Source organism: Ochotona curzoniae, unplaced genomic scaffold (genome assembly GCF_017591425.1).
Source record: "Ochotona curzoniae isolate NIBS_2020 unplaced genomic scaffold, NIBS_Ocur_1.0 contig_2210, whole genome shotgun sequence".
In the NCBI taxonomy this organism is placed as follows: Eukaryota; Metazoa; Chordata; class Mammalia; order Lagomorpha; family Ochotonidae; genus Ochotona; species Ochotona curzoniae.
Genome location: NW_024465369.1, coordinates 13914768 through 13933190, shown reverse-complemented (window position 1 = coordinate 13933190; position 18423 = coordinate 13914768). Strand labels below are relative to the sequence as shown.

Below are 18423 nucleotides of genomic sequence, written 5' to 3'. Positions count from 1 at the left end.
TGGATTGCCTTTTTCTTACCTCCAAATCCTGTGCAATTGTATGATTTATAATTTGAGTGATTTTAGCTTATGCTGTGACATTTTACTCAAAAGATAAAATAGGGGATTGTGTTCTAGGGATTATACATAAATATATATATGTGTGTGTATATATATGTATGTACACACTTATATAAGTGTATATAATACATACATGTTATATGTATTGTATATATTATATATACACACTTATATATATAAGTAACACTTGTGTTTATTTAGTCCATTTGAAGAATTCATTTCAAACTGGTAGCCAGATAAAGGTGTAGAACTGAGCTGTCAGAAGTAACATTGTGGTGTTGCAGGAATTGCTGTAACTTTTTCTTTCCACTTTGAAATCATGGATTCTAACCCTGAGCAGGTCTTTAGTTTAGGAGACTAGCCAGCTAAGCCCAAAAGTGATTCACATTAAGGAAACAACTCCAGAAAGTTTGAGCACTTTTATGTGTTCATATCATGCGCATTTGAATCCTTTATAGACTTTCTTCGTATGTTCTTGAGCCTCCCACGAACCAGAGGATCACTGTTTGCCTTATGAGATTTCTAGAAAACTACTCCTATGATTAATACAAAGTGTGGGCAATTAGCTGACTGGTAAATCACTAGGATGAATGTGGAAGTACAAATCAAAGCATGATTTTTAAAATTCTGGGATCTAAGCACTAACACGTTTATGTTAAAAATTAAGTTTAATGAGCATGAAATTTTGGCAATTTAATTTGTTCAAGAGTACTTGATTGCATATCATGTTCGCACAGGCTGGAAGTGACTGACAGACCACGGTATGCAACTTGAAATTGGCTGATTCCAGATCCTGTAGCCTTACGACCTGAAATCAAGAATAGGGTCCCTACCCAATTTTTTTTGAGTATAAGATGGACATAATCTGAATTTAAAACATGTTTTCTATGTAAAAATTGAGATATGTAAGAATTACAACTTGGCACGCATAGACATTCCTTCCCCACAGAAAGTTCTTGGTCTTCAAATCACTGTTACTTTCCAGTATTATCTCATTAAAGCTAAGGCTTGCATAGTGCTTCAATGCCATAGTCTACACATTTTTAGGGGGATAGTTTTCCAAAATATTTAACCACAGTAGCATCAATATTTCTAAAAGAATCTATTTAGAAAAGTACTATCTGCCTTAAAAGGTTAACAGTCTGATGGCAAAAGTTTATGAACATAAAATCCCACTTAGAAGCTGAGAGCCATTTTGTGCCTCCTTGGCAATAGGAGATACAGATCACTCAGAAACAGGTATCTAGGGCCTGGTGTGGTGGTGCAGTGGTTAAGGTCCTCGCCTTGCATGCGCGGGATCCCATAGGGGTGCCGGTTCTAATCCCGGCAGCCCTGCTTCCCATCCAGCTCCCTGCCTGTGGCCTGGGAAAGCAGTCGAGGGCAGCCCAAAGCTTTGGGATCCTGCACCCGCATGGGAGACCCGGAAGTGGCTCCTGGCTTTGGATTGGCTCAGCTCCAGCCATTGCGGCTGCCTGGGGAGTGAATCATTAGACAGAAGATCTTCCTCTCTGTCTCTCCTCTCTGTATATCTGCCTTTCCGATAAAAATAAAAGGGCATCTATAAAATAAAAGGGCATCTATAAAAAAAAACCAACAGGTTGCTGCAGTGGTGTAGCAAGCTAACCTGTGTGGTGCCAGCATCCCATGTGGGCGTCAGTTTGTGTCCCAACTGTCCCACTGCCCATCCAGCTTTCTGCTTATGGCCTGAGAAGATAGCAGAGGACGGTTCAAGTCCTTGGGCCCCCGTACCCACGGAGAAGATCTGGAAGAAGCTCTTGACTCCCAGCTCCAGCTGTTGCAGCCATTTGGAGAGTGAACCAGCAGAAGGAAGATCTGCCTGTCCCTCTCTGACTTTCAAGTAAAAATAAATAAATCTGTAGGGGGGGAAAAAACAGGAGAGGTTTCATTTTCATTGAATTCAGTTTCCAGATTCAAAAGCAGGTGTTTTACCTTAAGGCAGGATTTCCTCCTGTGTCCCTTCCAAGGGGCATGTCAAGCATCTGGTCTTCCGGTCCTCCGGTGCACATGCTCTGAGAAATTCAATTCTGTGTGGTCCAAACGTACAATATGCCATATATGTTGAAAACAGTTCCTAAAGATTTTTTTTAAAACACATTGTGGGGAATAATTCCATCTTTCCCATAGAAGGTCCATTCAGATTTCACCATGGCTTTACATTTTCACTTCTTAGAATGCAGTGTGGATTTTCAAGTCATCGTCAATCTGAGGACCATCCCTTCACCTGTAGCCTTAAACATCTGAGACTCCAAGGGTTTTAGCTGTGACACAGTACCCACAAGTGTTGGCTTCCGGCATACACACTTGGGTGGAAATGTGCCACCCACAACAAAGGAGAGAAAAACACCAGACTTTGCAAAACTCTCCTCATTTACCACTAGCCCCACTCATGCAAGTCTCAAGGTGTCTCACTGAAGTACAAGGTTACTGTACCCTTCTATAAGAATATACAGCTAAAGAAAAACTGCATATGCAAATCATACCATATTCATTTTTTTATTTAACTTGGGGTGGAATGGGGACAGCATACATTTTATTTGTACAGTATTTAACAATCACTTAACCAAGGTGGGGTTCGTGGTTTTTTTTTTTTTTTTTTTTTTTAGATTTCTGTTAAATACTTGCAGAAAAAAATAGCAAGTACGATTTGACAGTAGTACAACAACCTGTGCCCAAAAACACTGACAGGAAATACAGAGTAAAGCTAAAGTAAGTGCTTACCAATATCTGAGAGGTAACAAATAGGACATGGGTTGAGACTGCATAAAAAACGTACTGCTGGTTGAATATCTGAGGTAAATGATGTTCAATCAAAATGCTACTTGTATCATTTTGCCCATAGATTGGTAATATTTTACGCACGTTATACCAAATGTTTCTAAAAAGTAATTTTTTCAAAAAGTAAAAAAGAGAAACTTGAAATTATCTATGGTGAAGCTTAAAAAAAAAAAACCTAATCAGTTTATCCCACCTATCATCTGGCCATGGCCTTCTGCTTTTACTTGGTGTAGCTACGTAGGAAGGGGACAGAAGAGATTCACTTCTTAATTTCATGATACAGGATTCTTAGTTTCTAAGTTTTAAACTTTTTTTCTTCCTGATTGTATTTTCAAAACATCAGCATGAGAGTGCAAGTTCATGGGACCAACAATTGTGAGGCACAGTCTCTGTTCTGGACTTGACACGGTACCTGTAATAAACATTCAAACAAGAATCACGTATCACATGCTGAAAACTTCCTAGCATCTAAAATACATACAAGAGCTGCGCAGGGCATAGACTTCAGATAAAGCCGAACACTGGTTACCCCATCGGTCCTATGGCAGTTGATCATAAAGCATTCCCCACAAGGTCTGGGCAAGGTAAAGAGTTAAGAGCAGCAGTTCCAAAAGAGATCAGAAAGGCAAAACACAGGACGAATCATGAGGAGCACCATACACATGAGGAAAAGTTCATGGGGGTCTCAGTTTGCCCCAAACAAATCACCATTTTTCTCATTCTTTGATCTTTTTTTTCCCAGTATCCCTAGTTCAAACTTGCTAATAACTTGCTCACTTGGTACTAACTGTAAACCAAACACTGAATGCCCTGCAAAAGAAAGTTTTAACAAGACTAGGTATCAGGACAGGTAGTCACTGGAACATTCTTATTTTACTGCTTATAAAACGGTTTCTATTCATACAGTTCTCAAAAGGATACAAGTTTCAAAATTGATTAGCTATAAGACTTAAGCATAATACCCAGGATTTCTAAAACCTGTTCCTAACATGAAGAGAAAGCATTTTATGTTCTGAGTAACTGATTTTGTAAAATTTCTCTAGTGCTCACGTACGCCAAACATTCACTATAATACCCCTTGTTGTTTAATTTTTTTACTTTTAAAAAGAGCATCAAATGTTTATAATAGGTAGAAAAGTTGCCACCAGGAGATTAACAATTTTGCATGCTCAATCTTTCCCTTCCTTGATTAATTTTAAAGTGGAAATAACCAAATCAGGAAATTGAGAGGCCAAGTGCTTTTTGAACTGAAGACCTGAATTCATCACTGAAATGAGGGTTCTTAGGAACACAGTAAGAACTTGGGTACATCTGTGACCAGGAACACAGTTCTCTAGGCTGTGTGGCACACCAACCAGAATGTTATTCTTTCCTTCCCTGCTTACAGTCTGTCGACCTATGTGTTGTATATAAATACTGTAATTTATTATTCCCAGAGACTAAGTGCATATTAATATGTAAAATGTAGTGTACTGTGTGGCTAAATAACCATTTGGAAATAACACATTCACAGTGAGATCCTGATAGTGACTTGTAAAAAATTCTTTCATAAAATTAAACTGTGGATTTTTTAGATGTCCTGACAATAGCACATAATACTGGATATTTGTCGGTTGTTGGTGAGCAAGCTAGATGTTTAGGAAATAGCTTTACTTTGGCCTTGTGTAAATTTTAGGAAGAATCCAATTATATATTCTAAATTGACTTCACAACCACTTTGGCACCTGCCTACCATCCACTCCACTTTGTTAGCAAGGATAAGGCAAAAACTACCCTAACGTCAGTTACCGATGAAAGCAGTTCTGGGCAGGAGGCTAGACTGTTACCTATACATTGGTTGCCTGTAAATGTCATTGCATATTTTAAGTTACAGATTTAACTTGTTATCCCTGATTTGTTTCAAAGCAGTAACATCTGAAATCTGTGCTTAAAGTTTAATATCTCTATACTAGATAATTTTTTACATACCACAGACATCAAATATTACTCTGACAAGATGGCACCAAGCAGGAGTATAATGATAAGTTACAAGTCTCACAGCAGAAAGTGAGAGATTTGGGGTAATGACACTTCCTGAGGTGATCCTAAAACAGTGATTAAGAATGTCCCACACACTGTTCAGTGAAAAGAAATACACTACAATTTTACATATATAAATAGGGAAAAATCTATTTTAAAAACAAAAATGAAGAGCTTTCCAGTGTCATAGCTCATGTAAAAAAAATTAAATCATGCCTTAAATTTTCAAAGACTCCCCAAACACAGCAAATTTTTAAAAATACTTAGGAAATAATGCATTCTTTCGGGATCTGGATATAAGATGGAACTTTTAAACTTGAGAGGAAGGGGGAGATGACACCATTTTTTCCTTTCAAAGTACATTACTATTTGCCCCTAAATTACAAGCCAGCACAAGAAAAAGCTAAAACACTGTTTTTACGAATGGCCACATAACATTGGCACTAAGCATAGCTTACCTGTTTTGCTTAAATAACACAGTGAATTTGTAATACCTTGTTACAAAACATGGATTGGTTTATTATTCAAATTTTGTTAGTGTTTTCAATTTTATAATTTAGCAACCGTGGAACTGAGGTATACCTTGTTGAGGGAGGTTAAAGTAATGCGTGGAAGCCTCTTCACTGTACCCCACTTGCTGACTTTGTTTATGTACACAGAACAGCAGCACACTCAACATTCACAAGCTGTGTCATATTGGCATTACAATAGTCATTGATAGAAACAACAACAGCAAATGCAATAAAAACAAGTTACCCTTTTTAAAATCTGAAATGAAGTTTTTGATTTAAAAAAAAAAATAGCAGTAGTTCATTTAAGGAATTAGTGTCTTCTGACAGACATTAAGAAATCTGATGTCAGTTTTCACTCAATTAGCCAGGTCCAAAAGATACTTGATTTGGAGAGGGCCACACTCTTCGCGTGAGCTTTCTCAGAAGCTTTTTTAGAGTTTGCAACTTGTCTTAGTCTCATGTCCTTCACATCTGTGCTGTAGGCAATGCAACATCTCCCAGAACCACATCTTCCAACAAGGGTCTTCTTTATGTTTCCAGGATCCATCCTACTTCGATTCACACAGAAAATAAACTGTAAGCAGTTTCATTAGCTTAGCAGCTCCAGTTCAGAGTCCCATTTCTCAGTGTGTACAGATGGTGTAACCATCATAGACTAGATTCTTTGGGAGGAAAGTCAACATTTGTCACCATCGTGACCACTGTTACAATGTCCTCTGTGGTAATGATATTTGTTAGTCTTTGCATCTGAGTAATTCTTTCACCTACACATCCAGCTGATAACCTGGCTTCTGCATCATGATCCCAACATTCTTCTATCGTTTCACAGAGCATCGCCATTCCCTAAAAGGAGACAGACACTGTCAAACACGACAGCAATTTGTTTTGGGAAAGTAAAGAATTTTGTCAAGAGGCTCAAAAGTTAAAGTTTCAAGACTTAAAACACTGACTTTTCTTGAGTACCATGTACAGGACAATGAAGAAAAACAAAAGGCTCTGGGAACTATCCTAACAAACATTTCTGACCTCTGAAATCCGCAGCAGTCTGTGCAGACACTGCATCATTTGAGTGCCATGCCTTGAACTGAATCCAAAAACAAGGTTAAAAGAAATCTTCCCTTTTACCATTTTCTTAGCTTAACATCAGCTTTTCTATCCTGGATATAAAAGCAATCGTGGAAGGCCATCCTTGAGAATTTTCTATGCATTTTTATCTGTGTTTCTAGTTTTATTTAGAGCAAACTGGCCCAAGTGATTCTGTGCCGTTTCATCCTTCATCTAGTCTAGTTTTAAAGCATGCCTAAGCACTTGAATGTCTTCCACGCCCAAATCAGAGGTGAGGGAAACCAAGTGCTGCATGAGCTTACTTAAACGGCAGTTACTGGAAGGTGGCGATTGGGCAGCCAGGGTGCCCGGCGACCGGGACCAACTGCACAGTCCTTGCACACATGCCTAACTGCTGCACCTAGAACTCCAGCAGAGAAGAGCCTGGCTGAACATCACCCTCTCAGAAACTCCTCCCGGAAGAGAAACATGCAGAGAGAAAAATCATTCCTCTGAAAAATGTTTGATTGGAATTTCAAATAGAAAGCTAGCTCTGTAACTTACAGCATGTTTCTGCCAATAATCTCTTAAAACAGGCCTCTTTTTTTTATGCACAACAACTTCCTGCATGTCTTCAAGAGAAGGATGCTGGCCAATTTCCTCCTCAAATGGCAACATGTACTCATCTACAGGTCCTGAAATGTAAAAAGGAAAAATCATTAAAATCCTCCTGCCTTCCAAAGTAGTACAAACTTTCTAAAATGCACTCTTTCACCTTTTCTAAAGGTGTTCAGATGGCCTAATGACAGAAGGCTGTTTTTACATTGTATTTTCACCAAATTTACGTGACTTTGCATAATGCCCTGAGAGGAAGGCACCCATTCCTTCACTGTAAACAGTGGCGGCTCCAGCTCTGGAGACTTGGGGCCCACCCCTCAAGTCACGTCGACTCTGTGGCATAATTACACCGTGCAGGCCCCACACGAGGCTCTGCTCTCACATCTCCACTGCCCTGCCTCACAAGAGCTGTCCAACACACTTTTTTTAAATCATTCTCTCCAACAGGAGTTTCCAACACATCAGAATGTGCCTTCACAGATACGATTTATTCAACAACAGGATCTTTTCCTTTGGCCTACCTGGATAAGTAAGCAAAAAATATTTAAGGAGTAATAATGTTTGATAGGCACTTTTCCCAACCAGTAATTAGCATATCCTCCAAAGACAATGGTGACATTACCTCTGCTTATAGATTTAACAGCTCAGGAAACATCAGAGCATGGTTAGTGTGGAGTCTGAACCTCTTTCTGGAGTCTGCAATCTCTGCCTTGTTCCTTCTTGACAGACTCAAGTCATCACTAAGCAACATCTGTGACCAGAAGGATTGTATGTGTGCACACAAACTTTGTGCAATACTCTTGATTAAAACAATGAATCCTGAAAGCGTTGTCTAAGTCAACTCTACAGCCTCTGCCAGCCCCTCCAACGACATAGAACACTGGCAAGTCAGGGCACTCAGCCATTGCGTAGTTCACAGGGCAGCTGCACTGGCATTAAGAGGCAGCTTACACAGATCTGCCTCTACACAGATCTGAGTCAATGCTACCAACATTCCAGAAGCCTGGTATGTACCACAAGGCTTGAAAGTTATCAAATGTAACCATTAACAAATGTTAAAACACTAACTTTAGCAATATTATCATACCATCCTAGTACCCCGAGTTTTGACTTAAACAGAAACACCTGACTGCATAAATAAAAATTCCATAATATATGCAAGATATTCAAGAAAAGCCAGCATCTACTCTTGTTCCATAAAACTTCCCTACTGGAGCTGGTGCTGTGGCAGAGCCCTGCAGTGCTACCATATTTGTGCCATTTTGAGTCCTAGCTGCTCCACTCACAATCCAGTCCTTGCTAATGCATGCAAGAAAGCAAAAAAAAGAAAAAGGTCGAAATTCTTTGGGCCCTGTACCCACACAGGAGACCGGGAGGAAACTCTTGCCTCCTGTCTTCATGTTGAACCATCCTTAGCCACTGTCATTGTCTGGGGGAGTAACCATGTATCTATCTCAGCTATTGCTTTCATCCAAAACTATATGGTGAATGCTTCCATATTGGGCACTGACCTTACTCCATAGTTAATTGTCCAGAACGTATTTTATCACCTTAAATAAACAGTATTACTTGAAGGTATCTGTATCCCTAATGACCTGATATAACACAAGTATATTTTAAAGTTCTTTCATTTCCTATTCATCTGCCACCTGGCCTACTTCTAGAAATGTATATAATGAATGTAATGCCTTTTCCACTTTGAGTCAAAACCCCACTCAGGCTATTCCTGCGCTGCTGCAGCGGGACTTCGATGCTGGATCCACTTCTAAGCCACACACCCACTCATGGACGAATCAATGAGTTTCTCAGTATTACACTAAGCAGTTTCTTTAAATATAACCTAACTCAAATTTCATCTTCCAGAGGTAGACTGTGCTAGAAGCTACTGCAGAGCCCAGAAAGTAACATTCTTAGGAACACAGATTATGTCCACTATGCCACTGTAAAAATTCCACACAGTTGGCCCAGTGTGGTAGCCTAGCAAGCCGTCGCCTTGCACACGCCAGCATCCCGTATGGCCGCTGCTTCTAATCCCAGCAGCCCCACTTGCCATCCAGCTCCCTACTTGTGGTCTGGGAAAGCAGTCAAGGATGGCCCAAAGCCTTGGGACCCTGCACCCATGCAGGAGAACCAGAAGAGGCTCTTGGCTTCAGATTGGCTCAGCTCCAGCCACTGCGGCCACCTGGGGAATGATTACTGGAAGGAAGATCTTCCTCTCTATATATCTGATTTTCCAATAAAAAACAAATCTTTTTTTAAAAATTCTACACAGCTTGTTCCTTGGACTTTGACAACTGCAGGAAGCCTTTAGGAAGTTCTATAAAATTATAAAACATATGTCAAGATCATTTACATCTGTTTGAAAGTTCAGTGGTCAGGAAGTTTGCCTTATGATTTTCCCAAGCAGTGCTACATCGCATCAGAGGAAAGAGTAGAGCCTCAAAGCAATAACTAGAGTAACTAGAACACTAGTTGGTCAATGATAAGAACACAGTTTGTGGGTCTACAAGACTGTAATAAACAGCAAATGTTTCTAGGACTTAATCAGGACGTTCACAGAACAAAAACTAGGAACTCTATAACCAAGGTGCTGTGGTAGAGAGCACACTGTGATTTAGGTCAGACCTTCGAAGCTTGAGGAAAGTGGAATGTAACCTGCAGCGTATCCACAAGCATGCTGCCAGTGCTGTGTCTTAGATGACAGCATGTAAATTAACCATAGGTGGATGCCGGCATCGCTGAGTGTGCCAAGGACCACGTCACAGGTCCTTCTCACCATGAGCTCTAGTGGAGAACTGAGAAGACAGGAGCTACACTTGATCCAAAGTATCAGCCCTTTTCTTAGATCTGGATCAGAGTTGAAAATGAGGTTTTCCACCATTTACCAGATGGAAATCAAAGCAACTAAGCTATTTCATTTCTGAGCCTCAATTTCCTCATCTCTTAAATAACCACTGACTACCACCAAAGCTATTGCAGCATGAAGCTGACGAGTATGTGAGGTATCCAGCGAAACACCTGGCAAGGTAAACAATCAAGATACAGGAGTTCTTTTTTTTTCCCCTGTCCCAGCCTCGCTTCCCTGCTGGTAGAATTCTCTACTTCCTTTTGGCATTTTAAAAATTCTTTTTCAAAATTTGGAAATACTATCTTGAAGTGTAATCATTCCTTCTCATACATGAATAGTAGGTACATGTACCTTTTTAAAAATAGATTTTTGCCCTTACCATCTGCAGCAGTACAGCGAGAAGCCAGTTCCCACAGGACTAATCCCATGGCGTACATATCTATCCTCAAAAATGCATCCCTTTGGAAGTTTATAGCACCCTCTAATACCTCTGGAGCCATGTACCTCCGGGTACCAACCTGGAAAAGATGTTGAAAGCAAACAGTACTTATTCATTAGCTTTACAGACTAACATTTAATGATTTTGTAACAGAATCAAAACTAAATGTGGTCTAGTATCAGTGTAAAGTAACTTAAATCATGATTACTAGAACTTAAATCATGACCATGAAATTAACAGTAAGATCTTATCTGGGCATACTTAAAAAATCTGAAATATAGCAGATAACAGATAATATGCTGATACAGCTTGGAACTTTTTTTCTCCTCTTACTGAAAGTCATTGCAAGAACTGAATCATGATTACCTCCTGGGACAAGGATGCAACAGAAGAAAGCTGAATCCTTCAACTGTACCTCTGGAAACTGCTTGAAACATATCATTACAAAAATAAAACCTGTTCTCAGGGAGTCTTGTTCTCTGTTAAAACTAAATATTATAAAATGTTGACAGTGAATGAACCAAGTAAGAGATGGATAAACTTTTAAAATTAAAGAGCTCTATTTGTACAAAATCAGTGTATCTATTTATTCACGAATTCTTCTTAGAGTCCTTTATTTATATCTGTCCTTAACAATTTGGTATTTCTTAGTACTGTAACCATGGTTACTAAGCCAGCACAGCTTTTGGTTGGTGCTTAACAACAGTCATATCTGAAATGTTCTAAATTAAAAAAAAAGTCTTTGTGAGGGAGCTGGGTAAACCAAATCTAACTGAACTTGAGTAAATTTAAGGAACAGTTCAGACAGTGGTACCTCCCAAAAGCTCCATCCATGGGCAGCTGCAATCAAATGCCTCTCTCTAATATATATATATAATAAATATTATACATGTGTGTATGTATATACACATATATATATATACACATACATACACAAACACACACATAGAACAGAACTTTTTAAAATAAGGACAAATCATTAAGACCATACAGTTCAAGTTTAACTCAGATCACTTTAAAGATAGAAAAACAAGCTCTTGCCAGCCTACTTTAACTGCACTAAAACAATTTTTTCTCAAATACTATGGTATGGCTTATCATTTTAGTGTAAAAAAAACACTTTTTTGTTTTTTATAAATCAACAGTAGGCAAGATTTGAATTTCTTCCCCAATATTATAAAAGGTGCAGTATGTAACTCCATTCCTACAGCTGTGGAACTTTGTCGCCCAGAAAATCTAACATAAGGGCCACTGCTACAAGCAATTAGTTCCTCTGACCTCTTCAGGTAACTCAGTCCTGAGAAGTTAAAAGACACATGGATGGAATCCCAAACTTTTTCCCAAATAACAGGAGGTCTCATGAAATATCAAAGGACTAAACAGTCCCCTAAATTTAGCACCATGATGTATTAACCATCATGTGTTCCTAGGCTTCCTACCTCATCTCCATTTCAGCAGTATTTCTCTACAAAGCAATCTCTATTCCCAGATGTCTTACATCATGTTCACTGTCAACTTTTCTACAGCTATAAAAACCACTAACCGGGCCTGGCGCGGTGGCACAGTGGTTAAGGTCCTCACCTTGCACGCCCGGGATGCCATATGGGCCCCGGTTCTATCCCAGCAACCCCGCTTCCCATTCCAGCTCCCTGCCTGTGGCCCGGGAAAGCAGTCGAGGACAGCCCAAAGCTTTGGGACCCTGCACCCCCGTGTGGGAGACCCGGAAGAGGCTCCTGGCTTCTGATCGGCATAGCATTGGCCGTTGCGCTGCGCTCACTTGGGGAGTGAATCATCGGACAGAAGATCTTCCTCTCTGTCTCTCCTCTCTGTATATCCGCCTTTCCAATAAAAAATAATAAAAATAAATCTTTAAAAAAAAAAACACTAACCATTGTTCCAAATTTAAGGAAAAAAAGGAAAATGCACAGAATTAGCTAACCAAATAATATACATGATTCAATTTTGTAGAAATGTCACTTTTCTGGTCAAACTGGTTTAATTTCTTTTTTAAGATTTCTTTATTTTTAATTGGAAAGGCAGATCAGATTTATGAAGAGGAGAGACAGAAAGATCTTCCCTTTGCTGGTTCACTCCCCAAACTGCTGCAATGGCTGGAGCTGAGCTGATCCAAAACCAGGAGCCAGAAGCTTGTTCTGAGTCTCCCATGTGGGTGCAGGGTCCCAAGGCTTTGGACCATCCTCCACTGCTTTCCAAGGGTACAAGCAGGGAGCCGGATGGGAAGCAGGGCCGCCAGGATTAGAAGCGGCAGTCATACGGGATCCTGGCATGTGCAAGGCAAGGCCTTACTCAAGCCATAAGCAAGGACTAGGATAGGAAGTGAAAGCAGCTGGGAATGAACTGCCACATGGGGCCAAGGAGCTTGCAAGGTGACGATCTGGTCACTGAGCCAGGTCAATGACCACACCAAACTGATTTTCTTGAATAAAAGGTGATCTATGCACCTAGTTTCTAAGAATAAATAAACGGATGGTGTTTGTATTGCCTCTCTGACCTTCCTGAAGTTTTCACATCTGAGATCTTTTTGTAGAGTCACTTTTAACTAGTATCAGACACCTCAACCATGGAGTTGTAAAACTCCTATGAAAAACTGAAAGAACTTGAAAAACCACTGCACCTGGGACATTGGTTTAATTGGCTAATCATCCCCCTGCAAATGCCAGGATCCTATATGCACACAGGTTTGTGTCCCAGCTGCTCCACTTCCCATTCAGCTCCCTGTTTATGGCCTGAGAAAGTAGCAGAGGATGGCACAAGGCCTTGGGACCCTGCATCGGCATGAGAAACCTAGAAGTTCAGCTCAGCTCTTGGCCACTGCAGCCATTGAGGAGTGAAGAAGCAACTGAACATCTTTCAGTTTCCTTCTCTCTTTAAATCTGCTTTTCCAATTAAAAACAAATACACAAATCCTTAAAAGAAAAGAAAAAAAGAAAGAAAGAAAAGCCATCAAGCTCATTTAAGAGTTAAGGAATCAAAAGCAAGAAGAGTTGTATGGAAAACTGGGCAAAGGATCTTAAAACACTTCAGCAAGAACAGTAATGGAATAGTCTTTCACTCCTCTTAAAGACATTGAAAGAATCAACAGTTAAAACCACAGAGTACTAAGGACTCCCTAAGAAAGAGGTATATTAAGGGGTTCTGTTTTCTTGTTTGATCAGCATTTTTAAAAAGCATCTCATGGCATTCGTGTGAAGATTGTTTTACCAAGCACTCAATTCCCCCTTAGCTTCCACCACCATGTACAATTCCCTTCATATTTAACACACAACTCCGTCAGACATTATTTAATCACCGCTTCCACAATTTTAGACTATCTCAATTCTGCTATGTCACTCTAAGAAAATGTGAAACTGCTTATTTCTTCTGAAATTTCCCATCACAATCCTTACCTGTCCATGGGTATCACCTGCAGATTTGCCAGCCTCAAACTTTAATGCCAAGCCAAAGTCAGCAATGCACGCTGTCAGATTGTTTTTTAACAGCACATTTTTACTTTTGATGTCCCTTACAAAAGAGAAAAAGTATTCAAATTAAGCTTTTAAATGTTACCTTTTGAAACTTTTTTATTGAAAATGTGAAAATACACATGCTGCAAAGAGCTACTTAAAAGCATAAACCACTGCAAAAGGGTCAGAAGAAGCATGCGAGTCCCACAGAAGCTGAAGCACGAACGCTGCCCACCACAGGGCAGCAGGAGGGAATCCTCCCCATAAGGCAGTTTTCTAAAGACCATGTCATTTGTACGACTCCACCTACCAACCATAAAACTGAATTTTGTTAAAACAATAACAATATTTTGGACTTAACAGTTAAAAACTTCAGCAGGATCAGAAATAAAAAGCCAAAGAATTTTCAAAAACATACCTCAAATTGAGCCTTTTGCCTACTGGCAGACACCTATAGCTTAGAATGGTCCCTTACTATCTTTGCTTTTATATTCATACACCTGGTTGTAAACAGGCATCTCTAGGAATATTAATGAATAGGAAAATTTTTACCATATGCACATACTGCTCTAACTAGATCCTGGGGATCCAAAAACGGTAACTAAAGCAATTAAGCCTCTTTCTCTACATATTCTTGAGGTTACAATTAAAAGCATGTAGTTAAATTCGTGCATACACAAATACCTACACCAAAAATGAGACAGAGGGCCCAGCACGGTAGCCTAGTGGCTAAATCCTCACCTTGCACCCACTGGGATCCCATATGGGCACGGGTTTATGTAGCAGCTGGTCCACTTCCCATCAAGCTGCCTGATCATGGCCTAAGAAAGCAATTGATGACAGCCCAAAGCCTTGCGACCCTACACCCACAAGCCAGAAGACCTGGAGGAAGCTCCTGGCTCCTGGCTCCTGGCTCCTGGCTCCTGGCTCCTGGCTCCTGGCTTCGGATTGGCTCTGCTCCGGCCATTGTGGCCACTTAATGGAGTAAACCATCGGATAGAACATCTTTCTGTATCTCCCTCTCTCTATAAACCTTTTTAGTTTAAAAAAAAAAAATGAGATAGAGGGACAGATTCTAAAAAAAACTCTTGATAAATTTTGTACAAATCAGTTTTAAACTCAAAAGATTTCCAGGGTCTCTCTTCTCTTTCCAAAAGCTATTCAAGGGATCGAAAGGATAGCGTTCCCTTTATGGCTATGGTAGGACAAGAAACAGCCAGCGAAAGTGATTAGACTGTATATTGGAAGATGAAAACAATGGTGGGTGCTTGCTGAGAAATAAGTTATTAAAAGCTTGGATGATCAGAACCCACGTATTAGAAGTGTATTTAAGCAATGCCTCTCAGCAACATCAAACACCACCTGGTGGCATTTATTACACATCTGCTAAGTCACTGCAGTTAGAGCTGACTCTGAAACCAACTATCTTTAAACTGCAGATAACATGCCGAATCCAATGTTCAAGGAATCTATCACTGGTAAATGGAATCCCATATTTAACACAATTGAGCCTAGCACAATTTCTTCACTGAACAACTGTTAAAATGATGTCTCCCTTTACATTATTAGCTCAAGGTGAAAATCATGTATCATTAAAACCACAAGCAAAGATCAAGTCTCTTTTACTTATATCCCCTGATCCCACTGCCATTTTTAAAGTAAATCATGTTTTAAAGCAAAATAAAAATTCTCCCCTGAGATACAGAAAATACACTTTTTTAGAATCCTGCTTTCAAAATGGAGACAAACCCCAAGGACATAAACAACTTCAGTTAAAAGGAATTAAGTTTAAAATGTATTTGTAGAGTATTTTTCATAATGCACATTTGAAAAATTTCTAGAGATCCTTCATACATATATTAAAATAAAACTTCTGCACCAAAATTAATTTCTTTTTTAAAGCCATTTTTCACCAGCTTCTTGTAGCACCCTCACAATTCTTGGCCAGTCTTGAGGTCAATAAAAAAAAAAAAAAAAAGAGAGAGAGAGAAAGAAAATCTGCCTTGATAGTATGACTGAATAACTAGGGAAAAGTAATTTTCACTCCAAAAGTTTAAAATTAACATAACATACCTATGCTAAATTACATTAGAAAACAACAAAAACAACATAAATACAGCTCTACCTGTGAGATATGGCGGGTTTGTGGCCATCTTTTAGGCCAGGTATGTCCTCGTGTAAATATGCCAGTCCTCTTGCCATTGTCTCTGCAATATGACACAATTCGTTCCAAGAGACCACATTAGCCTTGAGGAAGTCTGACAGTGAACCCTAAAAAAAGGAGGGGGAAAAACAAAACAAGCAAGTTAAGCTCTTGACAAAGTTACAGGGATAAGCTAGCTATAAGATCCTGGAAAATGGAATTGCTTTAAAAAAAAAAACATATCTATGCATTTGTCTCATAATACATATTTGAAGAACTTCTTCAAACATAAATAATACACAAATTAACCTTAGTTATGTATGCTTTTTAAAAATTTCTGTACAAAATTGTGTTTTAATTACATTTTCCATAAGCCTTTTTAAGTATACACACGTTTTAGTAATAATCACCTTCTAAGCTAGAGAAAGATCAAAGACTGTGTACATTTCCCGACTTCTTTTCCCATCAGTCTAGATTGATGTTAGGGTTGTGAGACAGAAATATGAAGTTGAAAGAACAGTTTATATAATCAAAACAGATTATGAATCATATGAAAATTATCAAGCATTATCTATACAAAAAATAAGTATTTATAAAAGAGGTAAATTCCTGCACAAGAAACCAGGAAGAAAAGTCAGTATCAATTATATCAGCAGACTGCTCTTGGCCTTTTGGCTAAGATCAAGAGTAATAATATTGGCAGACAGGTTAAAATGGCATCATCTTTGCTCTTCAACTAAGTCATTCTGAAAGAATGACTTACATATTCAAGTTAAATACTAACTGACTATAATAATGTGGTATCTCCAAACTTAAGACTCGAGGTTTGTGTTTCAGCACCAGTTAGGCGGGGCGACTCCGATTTTACTAAAATAAATTAGTAAGCGGCCTCACCTTCTCATGAAACGCAGTGATCAGCCAGAGATCCACATCGACACTGGTGCCCCGTTTTTCGGCACCAATGAACTGAAGTATATTCTCGTGCTTCATCCCTGGCAAACTGTAGACCTCGTATTCATTTTGCCATGACTGTTTATCCTGGAGTTTAAAAAAAGAAAAAACAGTGAGAAGGCAAAGAATAAAGGTTAATAAACCATGTTTGGGAGATTACTCAAATTCCAAAGTAAAACAAAAACCCACGTATTAAAAGACTGTTTAGTCATGCCCTACTTTTTAATGAGCAAAAACTCTTGACAACAGGTGAAAGCTCCATGTTAAATGTCTGTGCTGCTCCAATCCCTCAGAACGGCTTTCTCTGTGTTGGTAGTTTATAAACACAGGAGAATCACAAGTGCTGCGCCGCTCCTCCTGACAACAGCAACATACCACTACTACAAGTTTCAGATTTGAAGTGTCTTGTATTATTATTGAGGATACTATTCCTGAAAAATGGAATTCAGATGGAAGGACTTCACCTAAATCCAAGCAATTTTTTCAAACACACTTTCAAAAATGTGTAACATGCCTTGTTAAGTCAAGGAGAGAGCAAGGAGCATAAACACAATATGACAATGTAGGCACCACATGCTTTAAGCCTACAAGTGGTCAATGTCAGCTACATATCAACTCAGGAGAAATAACGTATTCACTAAGAAAGCCACAAATGCTAAAGAATAGGAATGAGGGACCCAAACTAAGTTTAAATCCTAGCTCTCCCATGAACCTTTAGCAAGTTACATAAACATTATCACGTTTTCTCTTAAAAACCAGGATTTGTAGTGTCTGTCTCAGAAGGCTGTTGTATTACATATATAAAAGGGCAATATAAGTGAGCGAGAATTCCCACAGGTCAAACACATCAACCTAACACAGAAAGCACTCAGTAAAATGTGAGCTGCAATTACTATCACTCTTAAATTAACATTATCCCAAATGTCCATCTACAATGTTAAGATATTGCAGGTACTGAAATAATTCTGCCCTGATCTCATTTACAAATCCTGGCAAAACAAAATAAACTCTTTCAGAGCTATACTGAATTTACTATACTGTACTTTGGAGTTATCTGCATTGCTAACCAAAAAGAAAGGCAATACACCTGCTTCACAGATTCTGTGAGAGAAGCTTCATGGAACGTAAGGATGCTAAAATCTAAGCAGATTTAAGGCAGAAATGGCTTAAATCTTTGGAATACATGACAGTCACAGTCCAGGTGGAGTGCTAGAACCTGCATCAGCTAATCCAGGCACCACCTCAATCGTTAGGAGCTAACATGTGTCTACGCATCAGGGAACAAGAGAAAAGGCACTTCAGAGGAGCACTGGATCAGAATTTATGAGAGCAACAGCCACCTTTGAAAGAAAAGCAATCCAATCCCAAATCAAGTATTTTGAGTCTAGATTGTATGCCTCTGAAATTTTACCAAATAACAACAACAACAAATTACCTATTCAAAGTGCAATGAAAACAAGGCAATCTGGTAATATACCTCTAAATATTATTTCTAAACAAAAACATACTACTCTTTGCTCTTATGTTTA

The 18423-nt window shown here is 39.1% G+C and overlaps 1 protein-coding gene across 3 annotated transcripts in view; it reads right to left on the bottom strand.

Moving 5' to 3' along the window:
- Positions 1-3148: 3148 nt before the first annotated feature.
- The window catches only part of ACVR2A (activin A receptor type 2A), an 84453-nt gene continuing 69178 nt past the window's right edge, over positions 3149-18423 (bottom strand). For all 3 annotated transcript variants that reach the window (XM_040971545.1, XM_040971546.1, XM_040971544.1), the window contains 6 exons: positions 16838-16981; positions 15926-16071; positions 13744-13858; positions 10277-10415; positions 6996-7126; positions 3149-6230 (listed from right to left, as the gene is read on the bottom strand). In XM_040971545.1, coding sequence (XP_040827479.1) covers positions 6036-6230; positions 6996-7126; positions 10277-10415; positions 13744-13858; positions 15926-16071; positions 16838-16981 — 870 coding nt within the window. In that variant the 3' untranslated portion in view covers positions 3149-6035. The remainder of the gene's footprint in view (positions 6231-6995; positions 7127-10276; positions 10416-13743; positions 13859-15925; positions 16072-16837; positions 16982-18423) is intronic.